Raw genomic sequence first — 25012 nt, 5'->3', positions numbered from 1 at the left:
ATCTAAATAACACAGGTACAATCCATTGGAGGCAGAAGTGCCACTGGATGTGCTAGCTGAACCCACAATCAAGGATGCAAGGAAAGACAAAATTGATCCTGTAACTTATTTGAGCAATTATTCCAGCACCTGCTTTCCACTTACTCCAAGCACATGCAGGGGAAACTTGTTCATTAAAAGGTGAGTTAACATGCAACAGCAACATTTCAATTCCATCTCTCTATTCTTCCAATACCATGGCAGCTGCTACTACAGCTTTCTTGATAAAACACATCACGGGGATCCATCATCTTAACACTGAAGCTTTCTGGAAAACTCCATGGACTACCTATCCCTTAGACTACCTTTCCCTGACTGCTTAGACCTGTACTTCTAATCCTTTAGATGGAACAATTTCCAGTTATATTCAGTTCTTCTAGTAAAACAAGCCATAAGCTAAGCTCTTCGCATTTCTCAAAAGAAGGACACTGTGTAGCTTTACATCTTGAATTTAGTTAGGGTACATAAAACACAAAGTCTCACCTACATAATTCAACCAGACGAAATTCTACCCTTGAAATCTGTTTCTCTTTTCAAAAGGGGCAAATGCAAAATATTCTGCAAAGCAAAATTTTCCTGCCATGAAGAACCATTTTTCCTCCTCTAAATCTCATAATAATTCCGCTGTATAAAGGATGGAAGAACAAGATTAATTTTTTTAAATATTTGCTTGAACATCACAATTTCTACAGCTTGTAGGTCAGAACAACATCAGTTTTTGTTTTCCTTTCAGAATACTTCCAGCTTTTATATCCAATTATTCTACAGACTTTTAAATTTGTAGATAGTCATTGCAATCTATGTTTCAGGAGCCTGAGAATGGACATGATCAGCTCGCCCCAGTGTGTCCTGTAAATGCTCATATAAATAGTCTGTGGCACATAATACACCACTAAATGTCACTATTTGCTTCAAATATTACACAGTTTTGCACAGTTTCGGTTCCATTAGTGACACTTGTAAAAATGAAACTATAATCACTTATAACAAAGCTATAACATAAGAGAGAGAGATAAGAAAACCAGAGGGTATTCTGATGAGGATTATAATCTGTTTGCATAGTGATCAAATGGAAAATGTTCTGCAGTCCTGGTTTAAGTGCTAGGAAGATTTATTATAAAAGCACCATCTCCTGAAACAATTACAGTCATCAGCCACCACAGAAGTAAGCATTTGAAAATGTTCACCTGTTCCATTCCCTTCTATTTCTTTGCTCCCATGTTGTTAGTAAGAATTAGATCTATCGCTATCTCTTCTGCTATCCTAGTGTTCTGAACACATCCCATCTTTAACTGAACTCTCCTTAGAAAGGAGAATAATCTTCAAAGTACAGATATATGCTCCTTTTTCCTTCCTGTTATTTCACACCGCGCTTCTTCTTCTGACTACTCTTCTGTTTCTTATACTTCCTAAAAGTGCCCCCTACCTATTCATTCCAAGCGCCACTGCTTTTACAAGCAATGATGTTAGCAGTCACTGTTCTTTGCTATACCAACATTTAAAATCCTGAATGTTAAAAGATTCCCACAAGGACAGAACATTCTCTGAGAGAAGATATCTCTATTATCAAAAGAAGCATATGACAACCAGTCAGTGTTCTTGCCCCCTCTGCCCAAATGCACTCCCACAGCCCCAACGCTGCTCATCTGTAATGCACTGCACCTCCAAAAATCTCCTGCACATTGAAAAGGTTGATTAAGGGCTAGTCCTCCTTCCATACTTATGTTACAGGATAGAAATAGGACACGGATTTTCTGTCTTCTCTACCAAGTTCATCTTTCTCCTTCTCACAGCTGGAGGTAGAGAAACAAGCCAGAGATTTGCCACAGAGAAGAACCGTGCAGCACTCCCCGCCTCCCTCCACAGAAGGAAGAAGTGGGGACAGGGAGCTCCAAACAGTAAGTAACTCCTACACCTCTTTTTCTTCTTCCCAGCCTTCCTCCTACAAGAAGTAGGTCCAAGGGCATCTTCATTATGTGCCTATTTCCAGTATTCAAGTATCCGGTCCCACACAGGCAGAAACAAGCAAAGCTTTGTCGGGGGTATTGGAGTGCCAGGCTGCCCTGAGTGGAGTAAAATACAAGTCTACAGTTTTCTATGTTCAGTACCTTCTCTTCTAAATACACAAATGGAATACAAGAGTGTAATGTAAGCACCAGCAAATGTCAGTTTTACAATGGTAAAAGCCTATAAACTATGGCTCAAACAGAAATCAGGGGTCTAATATGAAATATTATTGGGTATAATATTTTTGCAAGACAGAAAAATCACACTAAGTAAGGATAACAGTTCCTTCTGGACACAAAATTTATACAATGATACTCCAGTTAGACAGCAGCATATACTTCTGTTCTTGTTCTCTTTTGGGGAAAGCTTTAAAAATATTTTTTAAAAGGAAGTTTTCTGGACTGCAATATTTTAACATTTCGCTTAATTTCTAAAAATTTCAGTGGCAACTAGAGATGTGCATCTCACAGAACAATTCCGATCAACTTGATGGATTCAAATCAAAAGAGGTTTTCTTCGGTTTTGTTTGAAGAAGGTGTCAGAGGAGCTCAGATATATTCAAATTAGGGCATGACTTTTTAAAACAGATCTCATACATTAAGCTCCGAAAGCATAAACAACAAATTTCTATTTCTATTTAAAATGAAGCAGCTACTGAACATACGTTTCTAGTAAACTCAGTAACTCATTGTTTTATACTGGGCAGGAAAAGGAAAGCATTAAACGAGTGGAAGATATTGCAGATCTTCTAAAGCTTCACTTTCAGTAAGATGAAGAAAAATGTCAAAGAGAAAATGCGGTATGTAAGCTGCTACACTGTGGCTAAACTGAATCTGTGACTTGAATGCTTCAGAGGAAACGTGGCACGAGGGCCTGCCGGGCAATCACAGGTGCACACAGCTACAGGCACAGCAAGAGAAAGCACACTTGAGCAGTTTACCAAAATACCTGAGGTCAACTCTCATAAAACATTTTCGGACTTCCTCATTTCTATAGATAATTTGAAATCTACACTTTTCTGATGGGACAGCAGTTTGTGATGGAGGACTGTATAGCTGAAGAAAAATGTATACTTTCTGGGAAGCCCAGGCTACTGTGAAGCAAACTGTAATACTAGAGCTTGACTCCACACTGGAACCTCGTCCAGATTTATAGTTGTATACTAAATGAAGTTTAAATTCAGAATCAAAGACCCCTCATCTGTTACTATGAGGGCTGTGGTTTATAGAAGCCCACAGCTTCAGTTAAGGACTTCACTCACCTTCACTCTTGCAAATGTACTTCGTTAAGGAGTGTGTGACATGATCAGTGCACAAAGCCCTCTCATAATTCAAGGTTTACATGTGATTTCTGAAGCTTAAAAAGCTCCCCTGCCCTGTCCCATGAAAAATAATGCCAGCACCCCATAAATGCCGGTTCAACAATCCTTTCCAACAAACATAAGGTTGTCCTGACCAGAAGCTGTGCTGTCAGAAGAGAAGATCTTGTGTTTTCTGTCATGTAGTTCTGAAGAGGGCGAATGGGACACCTGGGAATTCCAAAGCTACTCTGTCTGCAGACAAAAACAACGTTGTGTTCCCTGTGAGGCTTTTGGGAGGTGGCGAACCTGACTGATGAACAAACTGAATTTGTACTTTTTATTATTGAATTCTGACAGTAAAATAAGACACATTGCAGTTGGATACCATATTGCAGCTGTGCAGTACATTGCTCAGTATTAGGCAGGCTACATTACCTCATATAATCGATATCAGCTCTTCATGGATTACTGACTCTGGTGTCTGGAAGTGCATAAAAACTGCACAGGCTAGTAATAATCTAAATTGTATAGGTATTGAAAAATTTAACAGTTGTTCACACCATTCACATTCAAGTGCTCTACTTAGGCATTCAAATCAAGATGAAGATCCTGCATACAATTAGTGCAGAAACCCTTCACATGAGAGTATGAATAACCTTCCCTTAACTTTATCCAACTTAGTTACAACATTACCATATTTACTCGGAAATTTAAAAAGAATAAAAAGAGGTATCAGAAAAAAAATGTGGGAAATTCATTAAAATGAGATGCTTTTAATAAAGAGAAAATTAAAAGCAGCAAGTCTATTTTAAGAAGTCAGTTTAATTTAATAAAATTAAATTGGACTAAGATAAGTTTATCCCAATAAAATCTTAGATTTAATTAAGTTTAAAAGTATAAGGAAAGAGAGAAGCAAACAGACCAACAGTTCTCAACCTCTCCAGCTGCAAGTCCAATATCTGTCAGGCTCACAATTCTGCACACCAAAAATAGTAATTGCATTTCTGTCAAACTCATACTCCACTCTTATTCACTGCAATCCCACTTCAGCTATTTCTATGATTTTTTTTAGACACACACATTTTTAAACAGCCTTTTCAAAGATCACTGCATCTGTAGATTGTATATTACAGAGACGATCTCATAAATGTTTTATATTGAAGTAAAATGGCATCCCTCTTCCTACTGACTCCCCTGCTTATAGATTCAAGGGTCACATTAGTCTTCCTTGCCAGAGGAGAACACAATGTTTTCCATTTCTATTCAGATACCCATGCTGAAATTCATCTGGCCAAATGTAGACATTTGGGCTACCCTTCTATTTGACAGAGAAAAAAAAGTACTCTCAGGGTGTAATTTGTATTATCCTAAAGCAGGGTCCTAAAATAGATCAGATGAATAGGAGTTGAAGTGTGTCCATTTTTCTCCATTTTATCCATAAAGAAAGTCTAGAGTAACTAGCTCAGATGCTGACATTTCCACTGTAGCTGTCTGAGATTTGGTGAAATAAATCATAGCTGTAGATCCCCATTTCAGCTGTGGAACACGTGTTCTCCCTTTGCAGTGGTGGTGCGTTACACTTCAATAGGTCTAATTTACCAAGCAATTTCAGTTACTCTGTATTATTTACCTGTCCTCATAAACGTTTATTATTCTTTCAGTCTTTGCCATCCATGAATTTTCCTGGCAATGATTTTGCAATTACTTACAATTCATTCATGAAAATGCTGGGTACTGTAGAAACAGGGTTATTATGCACACACTCTGAAACTATTTGGTAAGCATTATGTATAACTGATTATTACGGTGATTTAATGCTTAAAAGCGTGTTGTCAGAACAGTCTTCAGAGTGTTGTATTGAGTTTGTATGGCAAGGTTTTGGTAGCAGGGGGGCTACAGTGGCGGCTTCTGTGAGGGGCTGCTAGAAGCTTCCCCTGTGTCCGATAGAGCCAATGTCAGCCAGCTCCAAGACAGATGCACCGCTGGCAAAGGCTACCCATCAGCCAGGAACAGTGGTAGCGTTTCTGGGATAACATATGTAAGAAGGGGAAAAGAAGTTGCTGTGCATGGAGGTTAATGGCAGAGCAGATATCCACCTGCAGCCCGTGGAAGACCTCATACCACAGCAGGTGGTTATCTGCTGGAACAACCACCCAAAGGAGGCTTGTGGCTCCAGGGGAAGCCCATGATGGAGCAGGCTTCTGGGAGGACTGGTGCACCCATGGAGAGAGGAGCCCATGCTGGAGCAGGTTTGCTGGCAGGACTTATGACCCTGTGGGGGACCCACACTGGAGCAGTCTGCCCCTGAAGGACTGCACCCCATGGAAAGGACCCACACTGCCGCAGTTTGTGAAGAACTGCTGCTCATGGGAAGAAGTCATGTTGGAGAAGTCCATGGAGGACTGTCTCCTGTGGGAGGACCCCATGCTGGAGCAGGGGAAGAGCGTGAGGAGTCCTCCCCCTGAGGAGCAAGAAGTGGCAGAGACATGTGATGAACTGAATGCAATCTCCATTCCCTGTCCCCCTGCACCGCTGGGGGGAGGTGGCAGAGAAATACGGAGTGAAGTTAAGCCCTGGAAGAAGGGAGGGGTGGGGGGGAAGGTGTTTTAAGATTTAGTTTTTATTTTCTCATTATCCCATTCTGATTTTGATTGGTAATAAATTAATTTCCCCAAGTTGAGTCTGGTTTTGCCCGTGACAGCAATTGCTGAGGGACCTCCCTGTCCTTATCTCAACCCATGAAACTTTCATTATATTTCCTCTCCCCTGTCCAGTTGAAGAGGAGAGTCACAGAGCAGATTTGGTGGGCACCTGGTGTCCAGACAGGGTCAACCCACCACAAATGTATATACTTAGAGTGTATAAATTCCTGTAGTAAGAGAAAACACACCAAAAAAGCTCAAAGCTTTCATTAGTCTCAACCATCACAGCCCAACTGAATTTTTAAAAAGACCAATAATGGTCAGAGATCAAGTGTTATTATTAAAGCTTTTCTGCTTTACATGCACTCTTTGTGATAAAGACCTAAACAAAAAACATTACAGACACAATTTCCTCTCACAAAAAGCAGCATACAAGAACGCTAGGCTACTTAGCAAGAAAGCAAGATAGTATCTAGAGAGAGCTGTCAAAATATAAACAAATACACAGGGCTAGCAGCTAAGCTTCACCGTAGCATCTTGCCTGGATGAGGGGACTCTTCAAATGAAAGACATGTATTTAACACATTCTGAAGTCATTCCAGTTACGTGTTGGCCATTCTGGTTGCTGACCAAGCATTTCCCATATTTATTTTTAAATTAGGTCCCTTAAATACTACTACTACTACTTTTGGTGAAAAAATAGTCATAATTACACTAGGGCTATTGTAGTTCTTTTCACTGCCTTTTCTCCATACTGTTTTACAAAATCCTTGTCGCCCACACAGCTCGCACCCCTGGGGATGACTGGAACTTTGCAGGCCCAAGACCCCAGTGCCTACTCCCAGTCAAGACGATGGAAGTTGCAGTTTATTGCATGAGCAACAGGACCGAGTTTTGTGTCTGTAACAGCACGGCCTTTATAAATCTCCTAATTTTAGGAGTTTAGAGATGACTGCAAAATTCCCTTCCAAGCTGCATAGGTTACAAACTGAAATAAAAATTGATTGGACCATGGGAAGAAAAATCACATAATCACAGAATCACAAATAAATTGAAGTTCCCTATTTATCACTCATAAAAGCCAGGGGATGGGAGGAAGGGAGGAAAAGCAAAGGAAACTATCTGCAGCATAGCATCAGAGAAATATGCCAGACCACCCAAAAATTCTTGGCACGTTTGTAATTCCATTGCCATTTCCAGCATCAGTCCAAAAAAACTCTGTAGGTAATTTCATTACCTGAGGAAGGATACTGTTCAGCCTAATCCCTAGCAACTCTGAGGCTGGTATTGCAGATTGTTTTAGACATTACTCATTTGTTAAGGCAATCTCTAGGTCTATCTTACCAAACAAATTGACAGCTATAAGGCAAATCTGCTTTATTCCTTAATTCTGCAACCTGTGGAGACACAGAGTGCCACTGAGGACATTTAGTGGCTGAAAAGAGATATGTAGGTCCAAAATCCTCAGAATACTTAGGTATTCACAATGCATAATCCAATCCACATTCATCAGTGCATTGAAATATGTACTTAAGTTTATATGCATGCATAAACTCCGTTAAAGTTAATATTTATGCGAATGACTAAACACTTCACTAAGTAGAGGTGTAGCTATTTGTGTATCAAAGTTCAATTTATGCCTCAGTGATTTGAAGAATTTGTGCCCATTGAATTATTGGATCTAACTGAAGATATACTGACATGAAGTTAGATATTTATTTTGAACACTAATATCAAAACTATTTCATATCTAAATGCATGACATATCACATGATAAAATGGTATCTATTGTAATTATGTATTTTAATGTATACTGCAATGTAAAATAACAATATTTACTGCAGCATATGTTTTCTGAATGAATGGGTATGAAATACAGGGAGTTTAGGGTTTGGAAAAGCACATGAAACATGGTTAAGATCATACACAGTTGATCAATCTACTCTATACCTTAAAATACTTGACAGGTATCAAAAGAGAAATTAGCAATTCCTAGAGCGCTGAAAAATTGACTGCCTAACTCACTACCACGTTGCTTGAATATTCAGTGTCAATGCTCAAATCCACACTGACCAGTCTCAAAGTTTTTTAAAGTCATGAATAAAAAGCCCAGTTGAATTTATTTTGTACAACTGCAGCTCTTAAGAGAGCACAGCATGTGGAATTTCCTCATCTAGAATTTTGCCAACAAATTTGATCATCCCCTAGCTGAGTATTAGTTTCATATAATCAAAGGAGAAGTATGTAAATACCTTTAAACGATTTTGTACAGTGTTTTAGTCATTTGAAGAACTTCTGCTTTGGAGAATTATTATTGACTATCCTCTAACTAACACCAATTTAAACCAGTAGAGCTTCTTCCAGTCTTTAAGGGAAGCAGCTAGCAACACTCCATAAGGCAAATGAGTGCTTGAAACAAACTGTTTGCAGTACCTTTCTAGTGCTCGATTTTTCTGATTCAATAATACGACCATTTTAGTCATTGTCACAAAAAATAGGAAAATGGCCACAACCCAGAGAGAGAAAAGGACATTCTGTAAAATGCCACAATGTCATGGAAACTATTATAAGGCCTTTGAATGTTTCTCAGGGCCTTCATCTACTGTTTCAATAGCTATCATGCAGCTGGTTCCTGTTGACTGTCATTGTTACAAGTTTCTATGTGACTCAGCAATCAATGGTGATCGGCCAATGTGACGCAAAGCAAGGAGAGGTAGCCTAGATCACAAAACACGTACTGAAATCAGACTTCCTGACTCACATGTAAGCAACTGTTTATGGGACCTGCTGGAACAACATAATTTGGTCATACATAATCTTTATTGGATTTCCAATTTTCCAAAAATGTTCATGGTACTAGTAATTAATATCTCTGTCTCCTGATAAGTACTGACCACTAAGTACTTCGTTCACCACTTAAAAAACACTGTTCTCCTAAAATAGTTTTCCCAATCAGATAGCATGCCTTTTAGAGGGGTGACACTCATCTATCTCAACCCCTCCTTAAAATTTCTTTTGCAGGTGAGGGCTTGGGGTAGGGGAGAAGCAGCTCACTTTGCATGGATCCCCACCTTCATTAACCATATACGATGTACTAGTAAAAACTTCACAGCATCTTTCTCCTCTATACCAAATGTCTATAGATTCAAACTACTGTATCATTAGAATCATAGAATCTTCATGGCTGGAAAGGACCTTTGAGATCATCGAGTCCAACCATACACACACAAAAAATCCTCTACAATCTCTGCCACTACAGCATGCCCTGAAGTGCCACATCTACACATTTCTTAAATACTTCTAGGGACGGTGACTCAACCACCTCCCTGGGCAGGCTGTTCCAGTGCCTGACCACTCCATCAGTAAAGTAATTCTTCCTAACATCTAATCTAAATCTCCCCTGCAGCAACTTTAGACCATTTCCTCTGGTCCTGTCATTATTCACCTGGGAGAAGAGGCCAACACCCACCGCTCTACAACCTCCTTTCAGGTAGCTGTAGAGGGCAATGAGGTCTCCCCTCAGCTTCCTCTTCTGCAAGCTAAACATGCCCAGCTCCCTCAGCCTCTCCTCATATGACCTGGTCTCCAGACCCCTCACCAGCCTGGTAGCTCTCCTCTGGACACGCTCCAGCACTTCAATGTCCCTCTTGTACAGAGGGGCCCAGAACTGAACACGGTACTTGAGGTGAGGCCTCACCAGTGCCGAGTACAGAGGCACCATCACTTCCCTACTCCTGCTGACCATGCTGTTCTTGATACAAGCCAGAATGTTGTTGGCCTTCTTGGCCACCTGGGCACACTGCTGGCTCATGTTAAACTGGCCGTCCACCAGTACCCCCAGGTGCTTTTCTGCCAGGCAGTTTTCCAGCCACTCTTCCCCAAGCCTGTGGCGTTGCTTGGGGTTGTTGTGACCGAAATGCAGGACCCGGCACTTGGCCTTATTAAACCTCATACAGTTGGCCTTGGCCCATCGATCCAGCCTGTCCAGGTCCCTCTGTAGAGCCTTCCTACCCTCAAGCAGATCAACACTCCCACCTAGTTTGGTGTCAGCTGCAAACTTACTGAGGGTGCACTCAATCCCCTTACCCAGATCATTGATAAAGATATTAAACAAAACTGGCCCCGAAACTGAGCCCTGAGGGACACCACTGGTAACCGGCCGCCAAGAGAATTTCAACCCATTAATCACAACTCTCTGGGCACAGCCATCCAGACAGTTTTTTACCCAGTAAAGAGTACACTTGTCTATGCCATGATTTGCCAGCTTCTCCAGGAGAATGCGGTGGGGGACAGTGTCAAAGGCCTTACCGAAGTCCAGATAGACAACGTCCACACAGTAGCTGTAATCATACCAAAAGCTTTCAAAGCCCAGAAGCACTATTTTTGTGCACGGGAATGATGCAAACTTAACGTAAAGTTGTACACCATAAATATTTTGAGAGTAAAATATAGTTGTCTAGATATTATCAAAGAAGTGCAGAAACTTTCATTTATATCCAGCACTTGTCAGCACTACAACGAAGATTCATGCCTTATCTTTTCTAAAGCAATATGATGCAGCAACGTGTTTTTCTTAATGACTGTGGTCAGGTAAATCTTGGGCAGAGTTGTGATACCCTGTTTTACCACGCTCCCCATTTCAAATCATTGTTTACAGTGTAATCAATGGCTTTCATACAATTCACTGGACAATCTTGTGGAAAGTAACAGGACATCCTGCAATGGGTCAACAAATTACACAGTCCTCTGCTGTAACTCACATGGCTACAGTAAATTCAGCCTTTTCAAGCCTGCTGCCTTTTACACAATTGAAAGTTCCTACTAATGCCTAAAAATAAAGCTCAGAAAACGCAAAATTTATAACTACAGCTTTAATTACTGCATTGCTGTGATATTAATTAAATTATTGGCACATTACTTACCATAGCAATTTTTCAATCCAAAGCACTCAGCCTGCAGTTTTAGTTTCAAAAGTTATAAACTTCCTTGCTATTCAGATGAGCTCATTCTTGTTTTAATAGACTTCGGAGGATATTAGTTAAGGACTGGAATTGATTTAGGCACTGAAGAGCGCGATTTTGTCTTTCTTAAGCTATGGCGCTTCCTACGAATGCACCCAAAGCCCCAAACTTTGAAGAATTACATTGTCAAAAAGAAATTAGAATGAAGTCATGATACGTGATGACCTTGCCAAAGGATCCTAAATCAATCAATAAATCAATCTTTGAAAAATAAAATCAGAAATAAAATTTGGCTTGTGAAGAGTGTCTAAAAGTTTAGAGGCAGATGACAGAAAAGCCATCTTTCTTCATTTAAATAAGAGGAGTAGAGTGAAAGACGCACTACCACAATGTGGCATGGGAAATAAAAACAATGTGAGCCTTGTAGTAAGTTTCATACTGACATATTCTGAAGAATAATTAGTCTTTTTAATGTTACTTGTATAATGGGTATTACATATCTATTTTATGGAGGGAAATATGAACCAGGGTTGTACATTACTTATCAAAGATCACAAAACAAATAGCAGCAAAAGACACCAGCCACTAAAATGTACTGTGTGTAATATATTGCTCACTAAAAAGGTATAATATCTTTTAAATTGTCCCTGATGTTCCATACATGTACCCATGTACATACATACATGCATACAATATAGCTTTTCTCTTTAAGATCTCTTTTTTTCCAGTGTGATACACGTCCACCACATAAAGTAATTGCCGTGAAATGGATAACAGAAAACACCTGCAAGTAGACAGGTTTAGGAGATTGTTTAGGTCATAGATTTAACAATGGGAGAGATTACCAGATTAAAATTTGGATTACTAGATTCAGTTTTTCTCCAAACTTTTTTTAACACATTCTTGACTCATATAAAGCAAACCGATGATATTACTTCAGGCCCCACTGTGCACAAGTCTGCTTTACAAAACCACTCATTATTCCTTTCATTGGAATAATCAGAAAAGTAGGACAATAGACAAAGCAATGAAGCTAATCTTTTGTTTTATGAAGTACAGTAACAGTAATAACTAGCTCTAATGACCGTCCCAAGGAAGCTGGATGTCTGGAAAGGGGGAACACTGCTAGCTGGGCACTTAAATATATCCACTACAGCCTGAAGCAGTGATGAGAGCAGATTCCCTTCCCTTGGCAAAAAAAGTGTTTCTGCTTAAACATCTGCCAGAAGATTTACATTTCCTCTTAGATGGCTGGGTCTGAAAGGAATGAGATTCTGCTCCCCTCAGATGAGCAGAAAGCTGGACTCCTGGGAGAGTACCACACTCCAACTCCTACGTCAGCTCGAAATACAAAATTGTTGGACCAAATTGATGCAGGTTTCCCTATTAAGGATTCCCTGAACAAGAAAGGAGTCTGCATACAGTTCTGAACTCCTGCCTGTTTATAAGAACAGCAGTATCTTTTCCATGACCTTTGACAACCCGAGTGAGCTCCAGCTGACCGCTGCCAAGTCGTGACCAGAGCACGCTGAAGCAGGCCTGAAGCAACCGGGAGAGGTAAGTTGTCATGTAAAAATGATCACAGTCCATTTGTCACTGTCTGACACTGTCTGTGGGACTGCTCTTTGATGGAAAAATATTACAATGCTGAAAGATGGAAGAAGCTTCAGAAGTCATGTAAGAAATGCTATGAAGCTGAAGAGATGATGCCTTTTTAAATGAACAACAGAGCCCAGAAATTAGAAGTGGTTGCCTTAGCTTTTAGTGTCATTTTTGGCACTAGAAAAAAAAAAAAGAAAAAAAAAGAAAAAAAAAGCCCTCTGTCCTTGGCTGTTTGGAAATACATCCCAAGAGGGCAAGATCCTCCGAAAGGGAACAGAACACTGTTAGACTGACTGTCAGATTTCAGGAACTGATCCAGGGTTTATGTCACTACCAAATGTCTTGCCAGAAGGACGGAGCTGTTAATCAGCCAACCACCTATGGAAAGAATCAGCGTTGTGTCCCAGTGGGCTGCTAATTACTGCCACTGGCTTTTGTAGGGACTGGTTATGCTAATGTTGGGCTGAAAGGGTAGGTGGGTGAAATACGATTGAGCTCTGGCTTGACTTCCTTCTGTAGTTTGCTTCAAAGGCAGTTCTAGCGGCAAAACAGTAAAAAGAAGATGAGGAATGAACCGATGATGTCTAAAATATCTATTGCAAACCCTATCTTTTTATAGGAAATGGATAAACCAGCATTTTGTTCAAACAAAGTCCTGATCCTTTTTTTTTTTTTAACACCCCCTTAGTATCACGACTAGAGATACAGATGCTCCTACTTTACTCTTTGCTTTGATCAAGAGTTTTATGTTGTTAGCTGTATGAACAGACTTGTTTTCAATAATCATATTTAATCCTTGCTTCTCAGGCTTCATGGTTTGAATTAACTTGGAGATCTCATCTTTCATATTGTACTTGGAAAACTTAGTGAGAATGCAAATGCCTGAAAATAAATAAATATTGGGGAAACTGGGACGCAAACTTCTGGAACTTGACAATTCAGCAATTTAAAAAGACACTTCTTAACATATAATTTTGTATTTCCTGTGTCCTAAATATATGCTCCCTGAGGGAGGGGTGATATTTTTGTACTAACACCAGTACAGTGATCTTAAATGAAGCCTTTACATGCTAATTCAAAACAACAGTTCATAATAATAATCTTCATGTAACAATGCCTCTATGATTTAAGCACATGTTCTTCAATGGGATTCAACTTCTGTGAGACAAATCCACCACAGACACATGCTCTAGCAACAAATTTGATTAATTTACATAGAGGACCATTTACATTTGACGGAATTCCTAAACTACAGCTGTGTTGTTTCCTAGGATAAGAAATAGAATGTCAAAACTTCTAGTGGGTTCAGGAACTTATTCGCTTATTCACTTATATGGAAGTGCAATACCAGCTAAAGAATTACAGGTGACATTTTTATGCAGATGTAGATGGCTTGGCTGCTGTTCAGGAGACATAATTTTGAGAGTCCTTGAGTTGGAAACTGGACTTGTGATGTTCTCTACCAAAACTCAGGTTGCAATATAAGTAAGTACTAAGCAAAGCAATAAACTGATTAAAGGAATAACGTACTTACTGGCATTATGTTATTATTAGCTTTGGCAACTGTCAAATACTGGCCGAATATAAAAATGATTCCGATTCAAACCCATTGCTTTTGACCTTGTAATAAATAAAAGCCTTCCAAAAACCAAGCTAGACTAAAATATTAAATCCCGGCTCCAAAGGAGAAAGACGACTAATAACAAAGTGATTCTATAAGCACAAATCTCCCTGAAATCCTTGGCTGAAAATGTAGAATGTGAACAATACCCTGGCTCATGACTGTAGAAAAAACTATTCTGCATTTAAAATGTTTGTCATCAATGTAATCCCATCTTTAATTATAACTAATGTAAGGGGCTTTTATGTGCTGGAATGGTAACACGTTGCCAAGAGTTCAGCTTTTAGGAAGGCACACATTTCCTAACTACAGTGGAGATTGATCTTAAAATGGAGCAAACAATTATGTATAAAGCTGTCAGAGATACAATGAACTGAAGACATTACAGTAGCAATAACTTGGAGTACTCACGGTCAGGTAATATTCTATGAGTGACTTTTGGAAAGATATGAGTTTTTTTCCTCTTAATGATTTTTTTCCCAACTTGGGCCAAAATCCATTAAAAATTTAGATTTAAAAGGTTAGATTTGTAGATTTGCCATTTAATTTGGCAGTAACTTTACTGCCAAAAGGTGCACTTTAATCTTATTTTAAACAGTTGACACTGATGTGTTAGCACTTGCTACTCTTCTCTTGTCAAGTCAGCATCCAAGCTGCTTGACCAGTTGCTAAAAGAGACTGGCCAGCATTATGGTATGACCTCGTAGAATCAAAATGCAGCTGACATGAGGCCCAGGCACTAAAAATGATTTGAGATCCACAGGTCCAGCTATTTGCCACTGTCTGCCTCCATATTTTCTCACCCTTGATAACAGCTATGCACCTGGATTATTCCACGGCTGTGCAGAGATTCACTTTGAAGTCCTGTCATCAGCAATAACCAGTGAGGTACATTTGCTCCCATGATATGCAATGCAATTGTGACTGCACAGGCATAGACCTCTCCATTTGGTCTAGGGCTGTGTCTGCTCCCACTAAGCGTGGCAGTGTGCATCAGCTGAAGTTGATGCTCAACTTCAACAGGGTCCCTGTGGTTGGGCTGCAGCATAAGAATACCTGAAAATCCAGACTTTGCCTTATTACAGTCTCAGATATAGACCATTGTGCAAGTAAACTGTGTATATGCAGTGGTTAGGGAAGATTCCTGTGCTGTATGATGTTGCTATATCTAGCTAAAAAGACCAAGTGACCGTGAATTTTAAAGTCATTGCTGGTGTTGGAGTGAATTTTGCTGTTTTATACAGCTGTGACAGGAAATATTACAATAAATGAGAAATGAAGAATATTTCTTCATAGACATCTTACCTCTTAAATCGTAGGTCATCAGAGAACTGAAATATTAGAAGAAGTCCACGCAGCATCATGTAACTTAGAATGGCAAAAGAGCACTTTGACACATTACTCTTGTTTGTATGCATAGCTAAACTGTGTAATTGTAGTATGATGTAACCACTACCTGAGTTTAATCAATTTTAGCACAAATAACAGTGAACAAGCAGTGACATGGGCTGTAAGATATACTTGTCTAAAGCAGCAGCCAGAGAAAAATGCTTGAAGTAATCTGCATAAACAGCTTTTACTGACAATCTGGATGTTACTGTGCTGAAACCTACATAGTTGCAACTGCATCTGCTATCCATGTCATCTCACACAGAAACATAGTCACCTGATTCTTGATTTTGTGTTTATATATACTTCATGGAACAGCATAATTTATCTCACCCAACTTTATCTGTCTACAGTGTGGGTATTTACTTGAAGGAATTCTTTTAACCTCTTTTATATCCATTCCAGTTTTCATAGATTTCTACCACAAGACAGTATGAATGAGCTTCTTGTCTTTTGTTTGGGTAGAGAGGGAGGCTAAAAACTGGCTTAGATTAGATACCTAACTAAAGTTAGGAGAAATTAGTAGCATTTTGTAGACTAAATCTGTTATTTGCTCATGTAGATGTCTCTGAGGTTAAATATGACCTTTTTTTTTTTTTTTACAGCACTGGGATACCACATGGCAATGGTAACTTCATAAAGCACACAATTAAACCTCAACTGAACCTCAAACCATTCCACTTCAAGCAATTATTCTCATTAAAACAAACCCATCAGTCAAAGCTAAAAGACTTTAGAAAATGCAGCATCTTCCTCTATTATCCTTTGGACATCAGAATACTCGGCAGAAGTATGAATTGCCATCTTCATGCTGCATTTGGGGAAAATGAGCAAAACAGAGCTTCACAGAAAACTCACAAAAAACGGTCCCCAATTTAGACAGACTGGTCTTTACTTGAGCACATAAGACTAAATGAGCAAGCCTTTGGAAAATACAGCAGGAGACATTAATTTCATTGATAGAAACTTGCAAAGTATTTTTATAAATATGAATAAATTAGCATACATGTAACTAAGTACTAATACACATGAGGTTTATATGCCCTTCCTATAAACGTTAATGTATACTTCCCACAGAATTCTCAGGATTGCTTTAGAAACATTACAAAAGGTGTAGAATAAAAGCTACAATGGAAATGACTTGACTTACAGTTTTACTGTAAATTGCGTGCATCTCAGGAGTGATTCCTGTGCTTTCCCAGGTCCCTAGTATGTGCTCAGCAGCTAGCATGCAGACTCAGCAAGACTGGAACTTGGGGATTACAAGAAGCTACAATCTCTATAAGAGTTTCTTAGAAAAAGGATTCTAGCTTTTTTGATGAGATGACTACAACTGAAAAAAAAACCCCAACACCCAAGAACTTACTTGAAGGCCTAAAGCCAAACTGGAATTTGCAATTTTACCTATAACAAAGATTTATGAGATGGATCGCTGTTGACTAAAGCATGGTATTTACAAAGCAATGTTGTAATCTGGGAATTTACTGTTAGCTAACTATATTTGTCGAATCACAGTGTTGAATCTGCCACCCTTGATGACCCAAAGTTGCAGCAGTTGCCTACACTGTTGACAAAGACTTCACCTTTTAAAACTTTCCCAAGATGTCTTGGAAATTTGTCTCAGTATCAGGGGTATTTCAGCAGCGATATTATTGAATAATTTTGCCAACTGATGACATTTAAGCATCTAAATCCAGCCATTCTGTAATTTAAAACCCCCAGAATTTCCAAAAATATTATCTCCATTGTAGCTGCAGTGTTACTTGCCTCTCAACTTACAGACAGTGTCAGAGATCAATGGAAAAAAATTAAATCTATGTTTCCAAGTTAGTCATGTAAACAGTTGTATTTATAAAATCTCTGTCACAGAGAAATGAAATACAGTACTATGAGGACTGCTGCAGATTACATTTAATCATCCTAGACTGAAGCTGAGGATAAAAATGTCTTCTTCATAGACATCAACAGACAAAGTTGACACGAGGTTCCTACCCCTTCACAGACCTCTTTATATGGTAACAATGAAGAAACTACAGAATTTCAGAATGCAGTCATAAAGAGCTTTCCAAACATTTTGCAATCTCATCCCCACAGGGAATTTTGACAATGGGCAAAAAAGATCTACAGAAGATGAACTCAAAACACAATTAAAAATTCCAAAGAGAAAAAATCATTAATTATTTTTAACCTATGTATGAGACTATTGTTTTCATCAATATATGCACGTATAATTACACTGCAATGTTTTTTGATGTTGTATGTTGACTCTTACAGTGAAGTGTACTCCAGCCTGTGGATCTTGTTTCTTAAAACATTCCACATGCTGAATGGTCTTTACACCACTTGTCTACCCTTTCAAAAACTGTTAATCCCTCCTTAAAGACTCTCTAGCTTGCTTATTTTTCTTAATTGTCGCTGCATCTGTGGCGATACCATTCCCCAAAACTAATCTAAGATTTCATGGCACTTGAGTTAGCATCTTTAAAAGCAAGACAAAAAGAGGTCCTTCCACTGCCTCCCAGTAGCATTGCAGCTATCTTTATCAGGCACAGAACGCCAACAACTTTTGCACATGGACAGGAAGTAATTTAGCATTATGTCATAAGCCTGAAACTTTTCTGTGTTCCCTTTTTTGAACTGCTTCCTGACAAATCAAAGAATACATTTTGTATGCAATGGGTGTACTTTGGCTTGAACAAAATGACACACACACAACTGTCCTACTCAACACAGAGTTTAAACTTTGGTGTGTGTTTTTTTTATTTTTTTGCTGTACAGCAATTATTTCATGAATTGTATCATGCTCCTTGGAATCACATTTTCATCATACCTTTCTACCGTTTCTAATATACCGGGAAGATGTTTAGCTATGGCAAGTGACTCACCCAAAACAGGCATTTGTGAAAATACGAACAAGTGTACATATAACTAGAGAGACAAAGTGCGTAAACTGCTATGAAGCCAGCCTCGTTTTGCATATTCCTTTTGATCTCTCAGCAGGCTTGGAGCCAAAATTATTCTGGCCAGGCAGTATAAATATGAAGCAACCCAGAATATAAATTAAACCAGGCTAGGCTGAAGCCTAGTAAAAGGTTACACTGAACAAAATTTTATCTACTGCAACTACTGACCTGCTACTCCAAGAACTTGTGAAAGAGAACGTTTTTATGTTCTCTGTAGTTTTTACTACAAACAGTCATCCAAGGAGGTTCACCACTCTAACAACCGCTGATGAATATGTCTGGTAGTTCTTGAAAATTATTGATGCAGGTGTTTGTAGGAATTAATTTAACATTATTATGGGGATAACCACAGCCTTCCTGTGGCATCAGACAAGTAGCTTTAGTTAAAGTTCCAAGATAATTCTTTCAAATAGAAAAAAAAATCCTTTCCTTTCTGCTTAAAGTCACGTTAACTCTCATGTTCAGAGGTCCTTGAATCTCAAAATGATCTAAACCACATCTTGGAACTGAAAGTGGTTCCTAGCTTTATGAACAATGCATGTTTTAGCAAGAAATTATTCTTATCATGTTGTCAACATTTCCTGCTTTTCTTTCCTTCACGGTTGTCTTTCATAGCAACATAAACAGCACTGAGGGCAGAGGTCATTTTCTTCTCTATTCTGGCCATTCAATTAGTAGCAAAAAGAGAAGTATTACGTAAAGGAAGGGAAGCTGCTGACAGGCCTTGGAAAATTCTGTTTCATTGGCAAGGAATTTCTTCACTCAACCTACCTTTTCTTGATTCTGGCACAGAAGACAGTCACATTCAAAGCAATACTGGCGCATCAGTTGCTTTTGGCGTTCGCTGGTGGGCATCAGTGATTCAATATAGCTGACGGTGAGCTGTGTGCAGCACATACAAAACCAGAGTTGGCATAAAAAAAACCTCCTTATTCAGTGTATGTATAGTTAAGGTAACATTTCTGGATGCAACATTTTTACAGCATAAAATAAAATTTTATCTTAACAAATTATTTCCTCGAAGAAATTGTCAACTTTTTCAAAGGGCAAGAAAAAAGGCCAAAAATAGTTTCCAGAGGAACACTTTTTGACATTGCCAGCTGAATATTGTTTGAAACTATTAATCGCCCCCTCCCCCTCAAATTATCACTATTTCAACTCTTCATCCTAATTCTGAAGAAAAGAAAAAAAGAGAGAAGAAAGAGGGAGAAAGAGAGGGGGGAAAGAAGTTCAGTATCTGAATTCCACGTGCATGAAATCTCATTTTCTGTCTAGCTCCAAAGCCTGTGTATTTAGCTCTGGAGTTATACAACATCCAACTGTCTCCAAAAATTTTGTCTCAGGGAAGCCTCTACTTTCTTGCAAATATATGTTTGAGCCTGAGGAAAGCTCCTCTTATGTCACACCTATCTCCAGTATGTCTGTGGTGTTTTCTTTGTGACCAAGGAAGCACAAAAGCATTGCAGTCAAAGTTGTTGAAACTATTGACAAGAAAATCCATTAAAATGATAAAAGAAGATGCTTATATTTGTGCCATTTTCAACTCTTCATGCTGTACAGAGTGAATTCCAAAGTCTGTAGTTTGTTCACTTTGACGCCTGCCAGAAGGAATTTTACAGGGCTAACCATTTGTAGAGTTCTTCAAATGTTTAAATTGCACAGGCACAAACTAATGATACGGGAAATAATACAACAAAATAACAGCCCAGCTCAGACCAGCATTCAGCCATACATGCTATTGAGTGATTACGCTATACGGCCAACACACTCTGAAACACTCCAGAGAGCCCACAACTAAAAAAATCAGGTCAGATTATTTCATCCTGAGCCTAGACACTTCAACTAATTGGGAGAATTTTCACATGGTTCTCAGTTAAATCATGAGACTCCACTCAAAGAAATTACAGGAAAACCTGACCAATTTGTAGTAATGACTATGAAATCCATTTTCAGAACCTGCATTTTGCAAATTAGGGAGTATTCTAATTAAACAAGCAATTAACAAGGAAGTAAAACAATGCCTGCATTTTTTTCAATTTATTATTACAGTGTAATTTGATTACATATTGAAGGAGAACTATATTAAAAAAAGATTACTGAGATGGCAAAGTCAAGCATTTAAAATGATCATAAGCCGAAAGCCTGCAGAAAAAATAAATATGGTCTCCTAATTGAAGATTAATAGTATAATTAATGAAAAGAGACAAATTAAAGTTCCACAGATAATCAAAATTTAGAAAGTGTGAGAACCTTGTTAGGTTTTGCATTCTATATAGTGGTGTTCTGTCCCAGCTTGTGCGTGTCTGAGACAAGAGGGGATTAGTTTCACCACTGTTGGTTTGGAGAAGAACAGTCTGTACTACACTTACACAGGAGCTGTAGCCTTCCATCTGAGCTTTCTGCAGTGAATGGATGGAAATTGTTTTGCCTTTTTCTTTTCTGCTCTTTTCTCCCAAGCTTGGTCTCTTCTGCTCCATTCTCTCCAATCTGTCCCTCTTCTCATTCTCTCTTCTCCGCCCCTGGACATGAGTATCATTTTCCAGTCTCATTCTCCACACTTGGTTATCTAAACCTGGTTTCCAGCCCTCAGTTCTAGCTCCTTACATAGCCATTCTTGGTACAATGGGCCAATTCCTTCACCCTGCCAGTCCCAGATCTGCCCTTCTGCCTCCCCTGCATGCCTCATCTTACACCTTTTCCCCATAGTTGATCACCAACACTCTTACTCTCCCAAATTAACAGTCCTTGTTGCCCTGCTGTGGTTTCTCAATCATCTTCAGTGACCCCACCAACTTTGTCCTCATTTCTTTCCCCAGCTAGTCCTACTCAGCATCCTCCCTGGTGTGATAAGAAAGACCTGTCTCCCTTCCTTCCCACAAATCAGTTTCCAGTCAAGCTGTAGTCCTAACTCATCCTTCAGCCATTCCAAGCCCAATTTTCTTCTCCCATCTCAAGCCTCTTGTCTCCTTCCAACTCACAAGTGTTTTCTGTCAAAACCATTCCACACACTGGCTTGTTCCCTGTCTCTTATCCTCTGCATAAACATCACTGGTTCTGACCGTGTCCTACTGGGCTTTAGGTTCAGGTGGCATCCATCAGTAAAAGAGATTTAGCAAGTTCAGGCACAGTGCAAGACTGTAGGAATCTTCTGGGACAAAATCATTAATGTGAGATTATTCTATTGTTTGCCAAAATACTTAAGACAATGGTTTAACCCCTATGATTATTGTTGAACTCATCATTAGGCAGAGTTCAGTTATATGACTGTAAAACAAACCCATTGCCAACATCAAACGTGCTTTATCTATCTTCAGCTTACAGGCTTCATCCCTTTCTCTCATCATTTTTGGCCTTTTTGAAATTTCATTCATGTTGCAGAAACCTTGGAAGTAGAAACAAGTTTGAAACCAGTAATTTCTTTTTCAGAGGTTACCAAACACTTGTGGATATGAACAGTAAGGTAATAACGTGCTCTGCTTTAGAGCATATGACTGGGCAGAAGGAGGAGGACAAGAGTTTTTGTCACATTAATATCTCCTTTTAATGTTTTAACAACTTAGGGTTTTGCTTGCTGTCAGAGGTCCAAGTCCAAATTCCCGCTCCTGCCCGCAGAAATCCATAAGTGAAAAAATGTTTGTAGCTGGCAGACTGAGTGGGAAAATGTAATTAGAATATTTAGAAATACGACCAACCTAACGGTGACTAAGTCTACACTAATAATTTAATCGTTTAAACATAAAAATTCTGTATTCAAGTCTCTCTCCTACACTTGTTTTAATTTTGGATCCTTTCATTAGATGCAAGGCTCATTTAACTTGTACATATTTAGGAAATATGCCCATTTATCAATGGTTGTCTTAATGGTATTTGCATGTGGGATGTATGGTATTAATTAAAACATTATTTCAGCTGACCAAGGCTTGTCTCTTTATTGCATCGCTTATAAAGAATGCAGTAAATCTTTTCCCCCAAACTGGAGAATATATATTAAATAACATTTATGAAGGCAGGGAATTATTTAACAGCCATGAGACTTATTGACTATCAAGACTTTCTCCTTAAAAATGCAGCACTGTCTGAGCCCTGCTTCTCGCTCTGACACATAAATTCTTTAACTATGGGTATGGTGCTTAGTTTCTCATGTTCCTCATCTGCCAAACAATGTGGACACAATTTTCCAGTACTGACATGCTGCAGTGGACTTAATTTATGCTTTTTGCAACAGGCTATAAGCTACAAAATTTCTAGACAGAGGTTTCTGTAGAAATTCATGATCAATTATTTTAATGCAAACAGCAGCGGAAAAAAGCGAGTCTTCTTGTTTTTGCAATCAGTGGTCTCAGGGTCTTAGGAAGGGTTGTGTACAAAAATCTGTTCCTGATACAGAGTTATATAAGTGGTGAACAGTCAGTGCTTTTTCTGTTTTGGCATATATTATCAAAATGCCTTCTAACTCAAGGAAAGATTTCATTTTAAAACATGAAATGCAACAGAATATAATATGTCAAACACACAGACATAAAACTTCTCCTCACAGAACTGTAACAACAGAAATATTACATATCTTGGTTGAAATCTATCACGAACATAGATTTCATTGCTGGTTGTCTGAAATTATGATTTGCATTTAATATTAATTTTAAAAATTAGTTGCTCTGTAAAAGTATGGTTTGTTATGTGACTTTCTGCAGAAAGATAAATTTTCTCTAACTGAACTCTGAAGCTGATGAGAAGCCATGCACCCATTTTTGGAGCAGAATTGGACCTCAGCTAATACATGCTGTCTCTCAGCAGGATTAATTGATTTGAGCTATGCACTGAACTAACCACACCTATACAACTCCTGATTGGAGAATAGGCAAAATGAACTCATGTCTGGCTGCAAAACACCAGGTAATTAACAAAAAGTCAATTGAAATTATAACACACATCTTAATGCTGTTTAAAGTGGCTGCAAAGGGTAGGGAAATGACGAAGACCTCTTCAGAGCAAGCTGCTTGTCTTTTTGAGAAAGTAAATTTGCTGATAGGCTGCCTTATCACTAAAGGAGCCCTGGTGATCCCTAGGTGAATAATTTTTGCTTTCTTATAATCCTTTTGCATTCTTACCTTTCTTTGCAATACCTACATTTCATTTTTGCAAGGAAGAAAGTGCAAGAAAAGGAAATCTTTGTATCCTGTCAAAGTAACATCACCTAAAGTTACAAAAGCTGTGATAGTCAGCATTACAACTCATATTATCTTGAGGAGCAAAATGGTGATATAATTAGTTTTGAGCTGCTGGAAGCAAGTTTCAGAAAATCCTGTAGTCTTTTAAGTAGGGACATATAGAATAAAATGCCCACAAAAATCTATTCTTTCTTTCTTCCTGCTATTAGATTCAATTATGCTCAAAAAACTGGTAGAGAGCAGAGTCTGCAGAGCGCTAAGAGACCCTTGAGACACTTTCTAGCCACCTCCACTCCCAGTCTATGCATGGACATCAATAGTTGCTTCCAAACCTTGTCTTCCTTCCAATTCTTTTGTCCTCTCCTCTTCTCCCTATCTGTTCCATTCCCTTTATACCAGTTGCAGGACAGAGAACACTTAAATTTAGCGGTGATGATTACCAGATGGTTAAGCGCTAGACTTTGGGGTATTAGGATAGACTCATACGTCCTTATGTGAATGAGTAAGGATGGGGAAGAAAAAAAAGAAAGGCTACCAGGCTGGAAGGAAGTTTCCTATCAGAATGTATCAGGTTTGTGTGGCAAGGTTGTGGTAGCAGGGGGCACCTACAGGGGTGGCTTCTGTGAGAAGTTGCTAGAAGCTTTCCCTATATACGGTGGAGCCAATGTCAGCCGGCTCCAAGACAGACCCACCGCTGGCAAAGGCTACCCATCAGCAACGGTGGTAGCGTTTCTGGGATGACATATGTAAGAAGGGGAAAAGAAGTTGCTGTGCATGGAGGTTAATGGCAGAGCAGATATCCACCTGCAGCCCGTGGAGGAACAGGCAAGCACAGCAGGTGAATGCACCCAAAGGAGGCTGTGACCCCATGGTAAGCCTGCGCTAGAGCAGGCTCCTGGCAGGACCTGTGGAAAGAGGAGCCCATGCTGGAGCAGGTTTGCTGGCAGGACTTGTGACCCTGTGGGGGACCCACGCTGGAGCAGTCTGCTCCTGAAGGACTGCACCCCATGGAAAGGACCCATGTTGGATCAGTTTGTGAAGAACTGCTGCCCGTGGGAAGAACTCATTTGTTGGGGACTGTCTGCCATGGGAGGAACCCCACGCTGAAGCAGGGGAAGAGTGTGAGGAGTCCTCCCCCTGAGGAGTAATAAATGGCAGAAACAATGTGTGATGAACTGAGTGCAGCCCCGATTCCCCATCCCCCTGCACCACCATGGGGAGAAGGAGGTAGAGAAATCCAGAGTGAAGTTAAGCCCGGGAGGAAGGGAGGGGTAGGGGGAAGGTGTTTTAAGATTTAGTTTTCATTTTGTCATTACCCTA

At 39.3% G+C, this 25012-nt stretch overlaps 1 protein-coding gene across 3 annotated transcripts in view; it reads right to left on the bottom strand.

Annotated features, from left to right (window-relative positions):
• SMYD3 (SET and MYND domain containing 3) overlaps nucleotides 1–25012 on the bottom strand; it is a 420671-nt gene that overhangs the window by 55770 nt on the left and 339889 nt on the right. For all 3 annotated transcript variants that reach the window (XM_063331007.1, XM_063331010.1, XM_063331008.1), the window contains exon 8: nucleotides 19296–19406. In XM_063331007.1, coding sequence (XP_063187077.1) covers nucleotides 19296–19406 — 111 coding nt within the window. The remainder of the gene's footprint in view (nucleotides 1–19295; nucleotides 19407–25012) is intronic.

This window comes from Chroicocephalus ridibundus, chromosome 3, assembly GCF_963924245.1.
Source record: "Chroicocephalus ridibundus chromosome 3, bChrRid1.1, whole genome shotgun sequence".
In the NCBI taxonomy this organism is placed as follows: Eukaryota; Metazoa; Chordata; class Aves; order Charadriiformes; family Laridae; genus Chroicocephalus; species Chroicocephalus ridibundus.
This window is presented reverse-complemented; position numbering and strand designations above follow the sequence as displayed.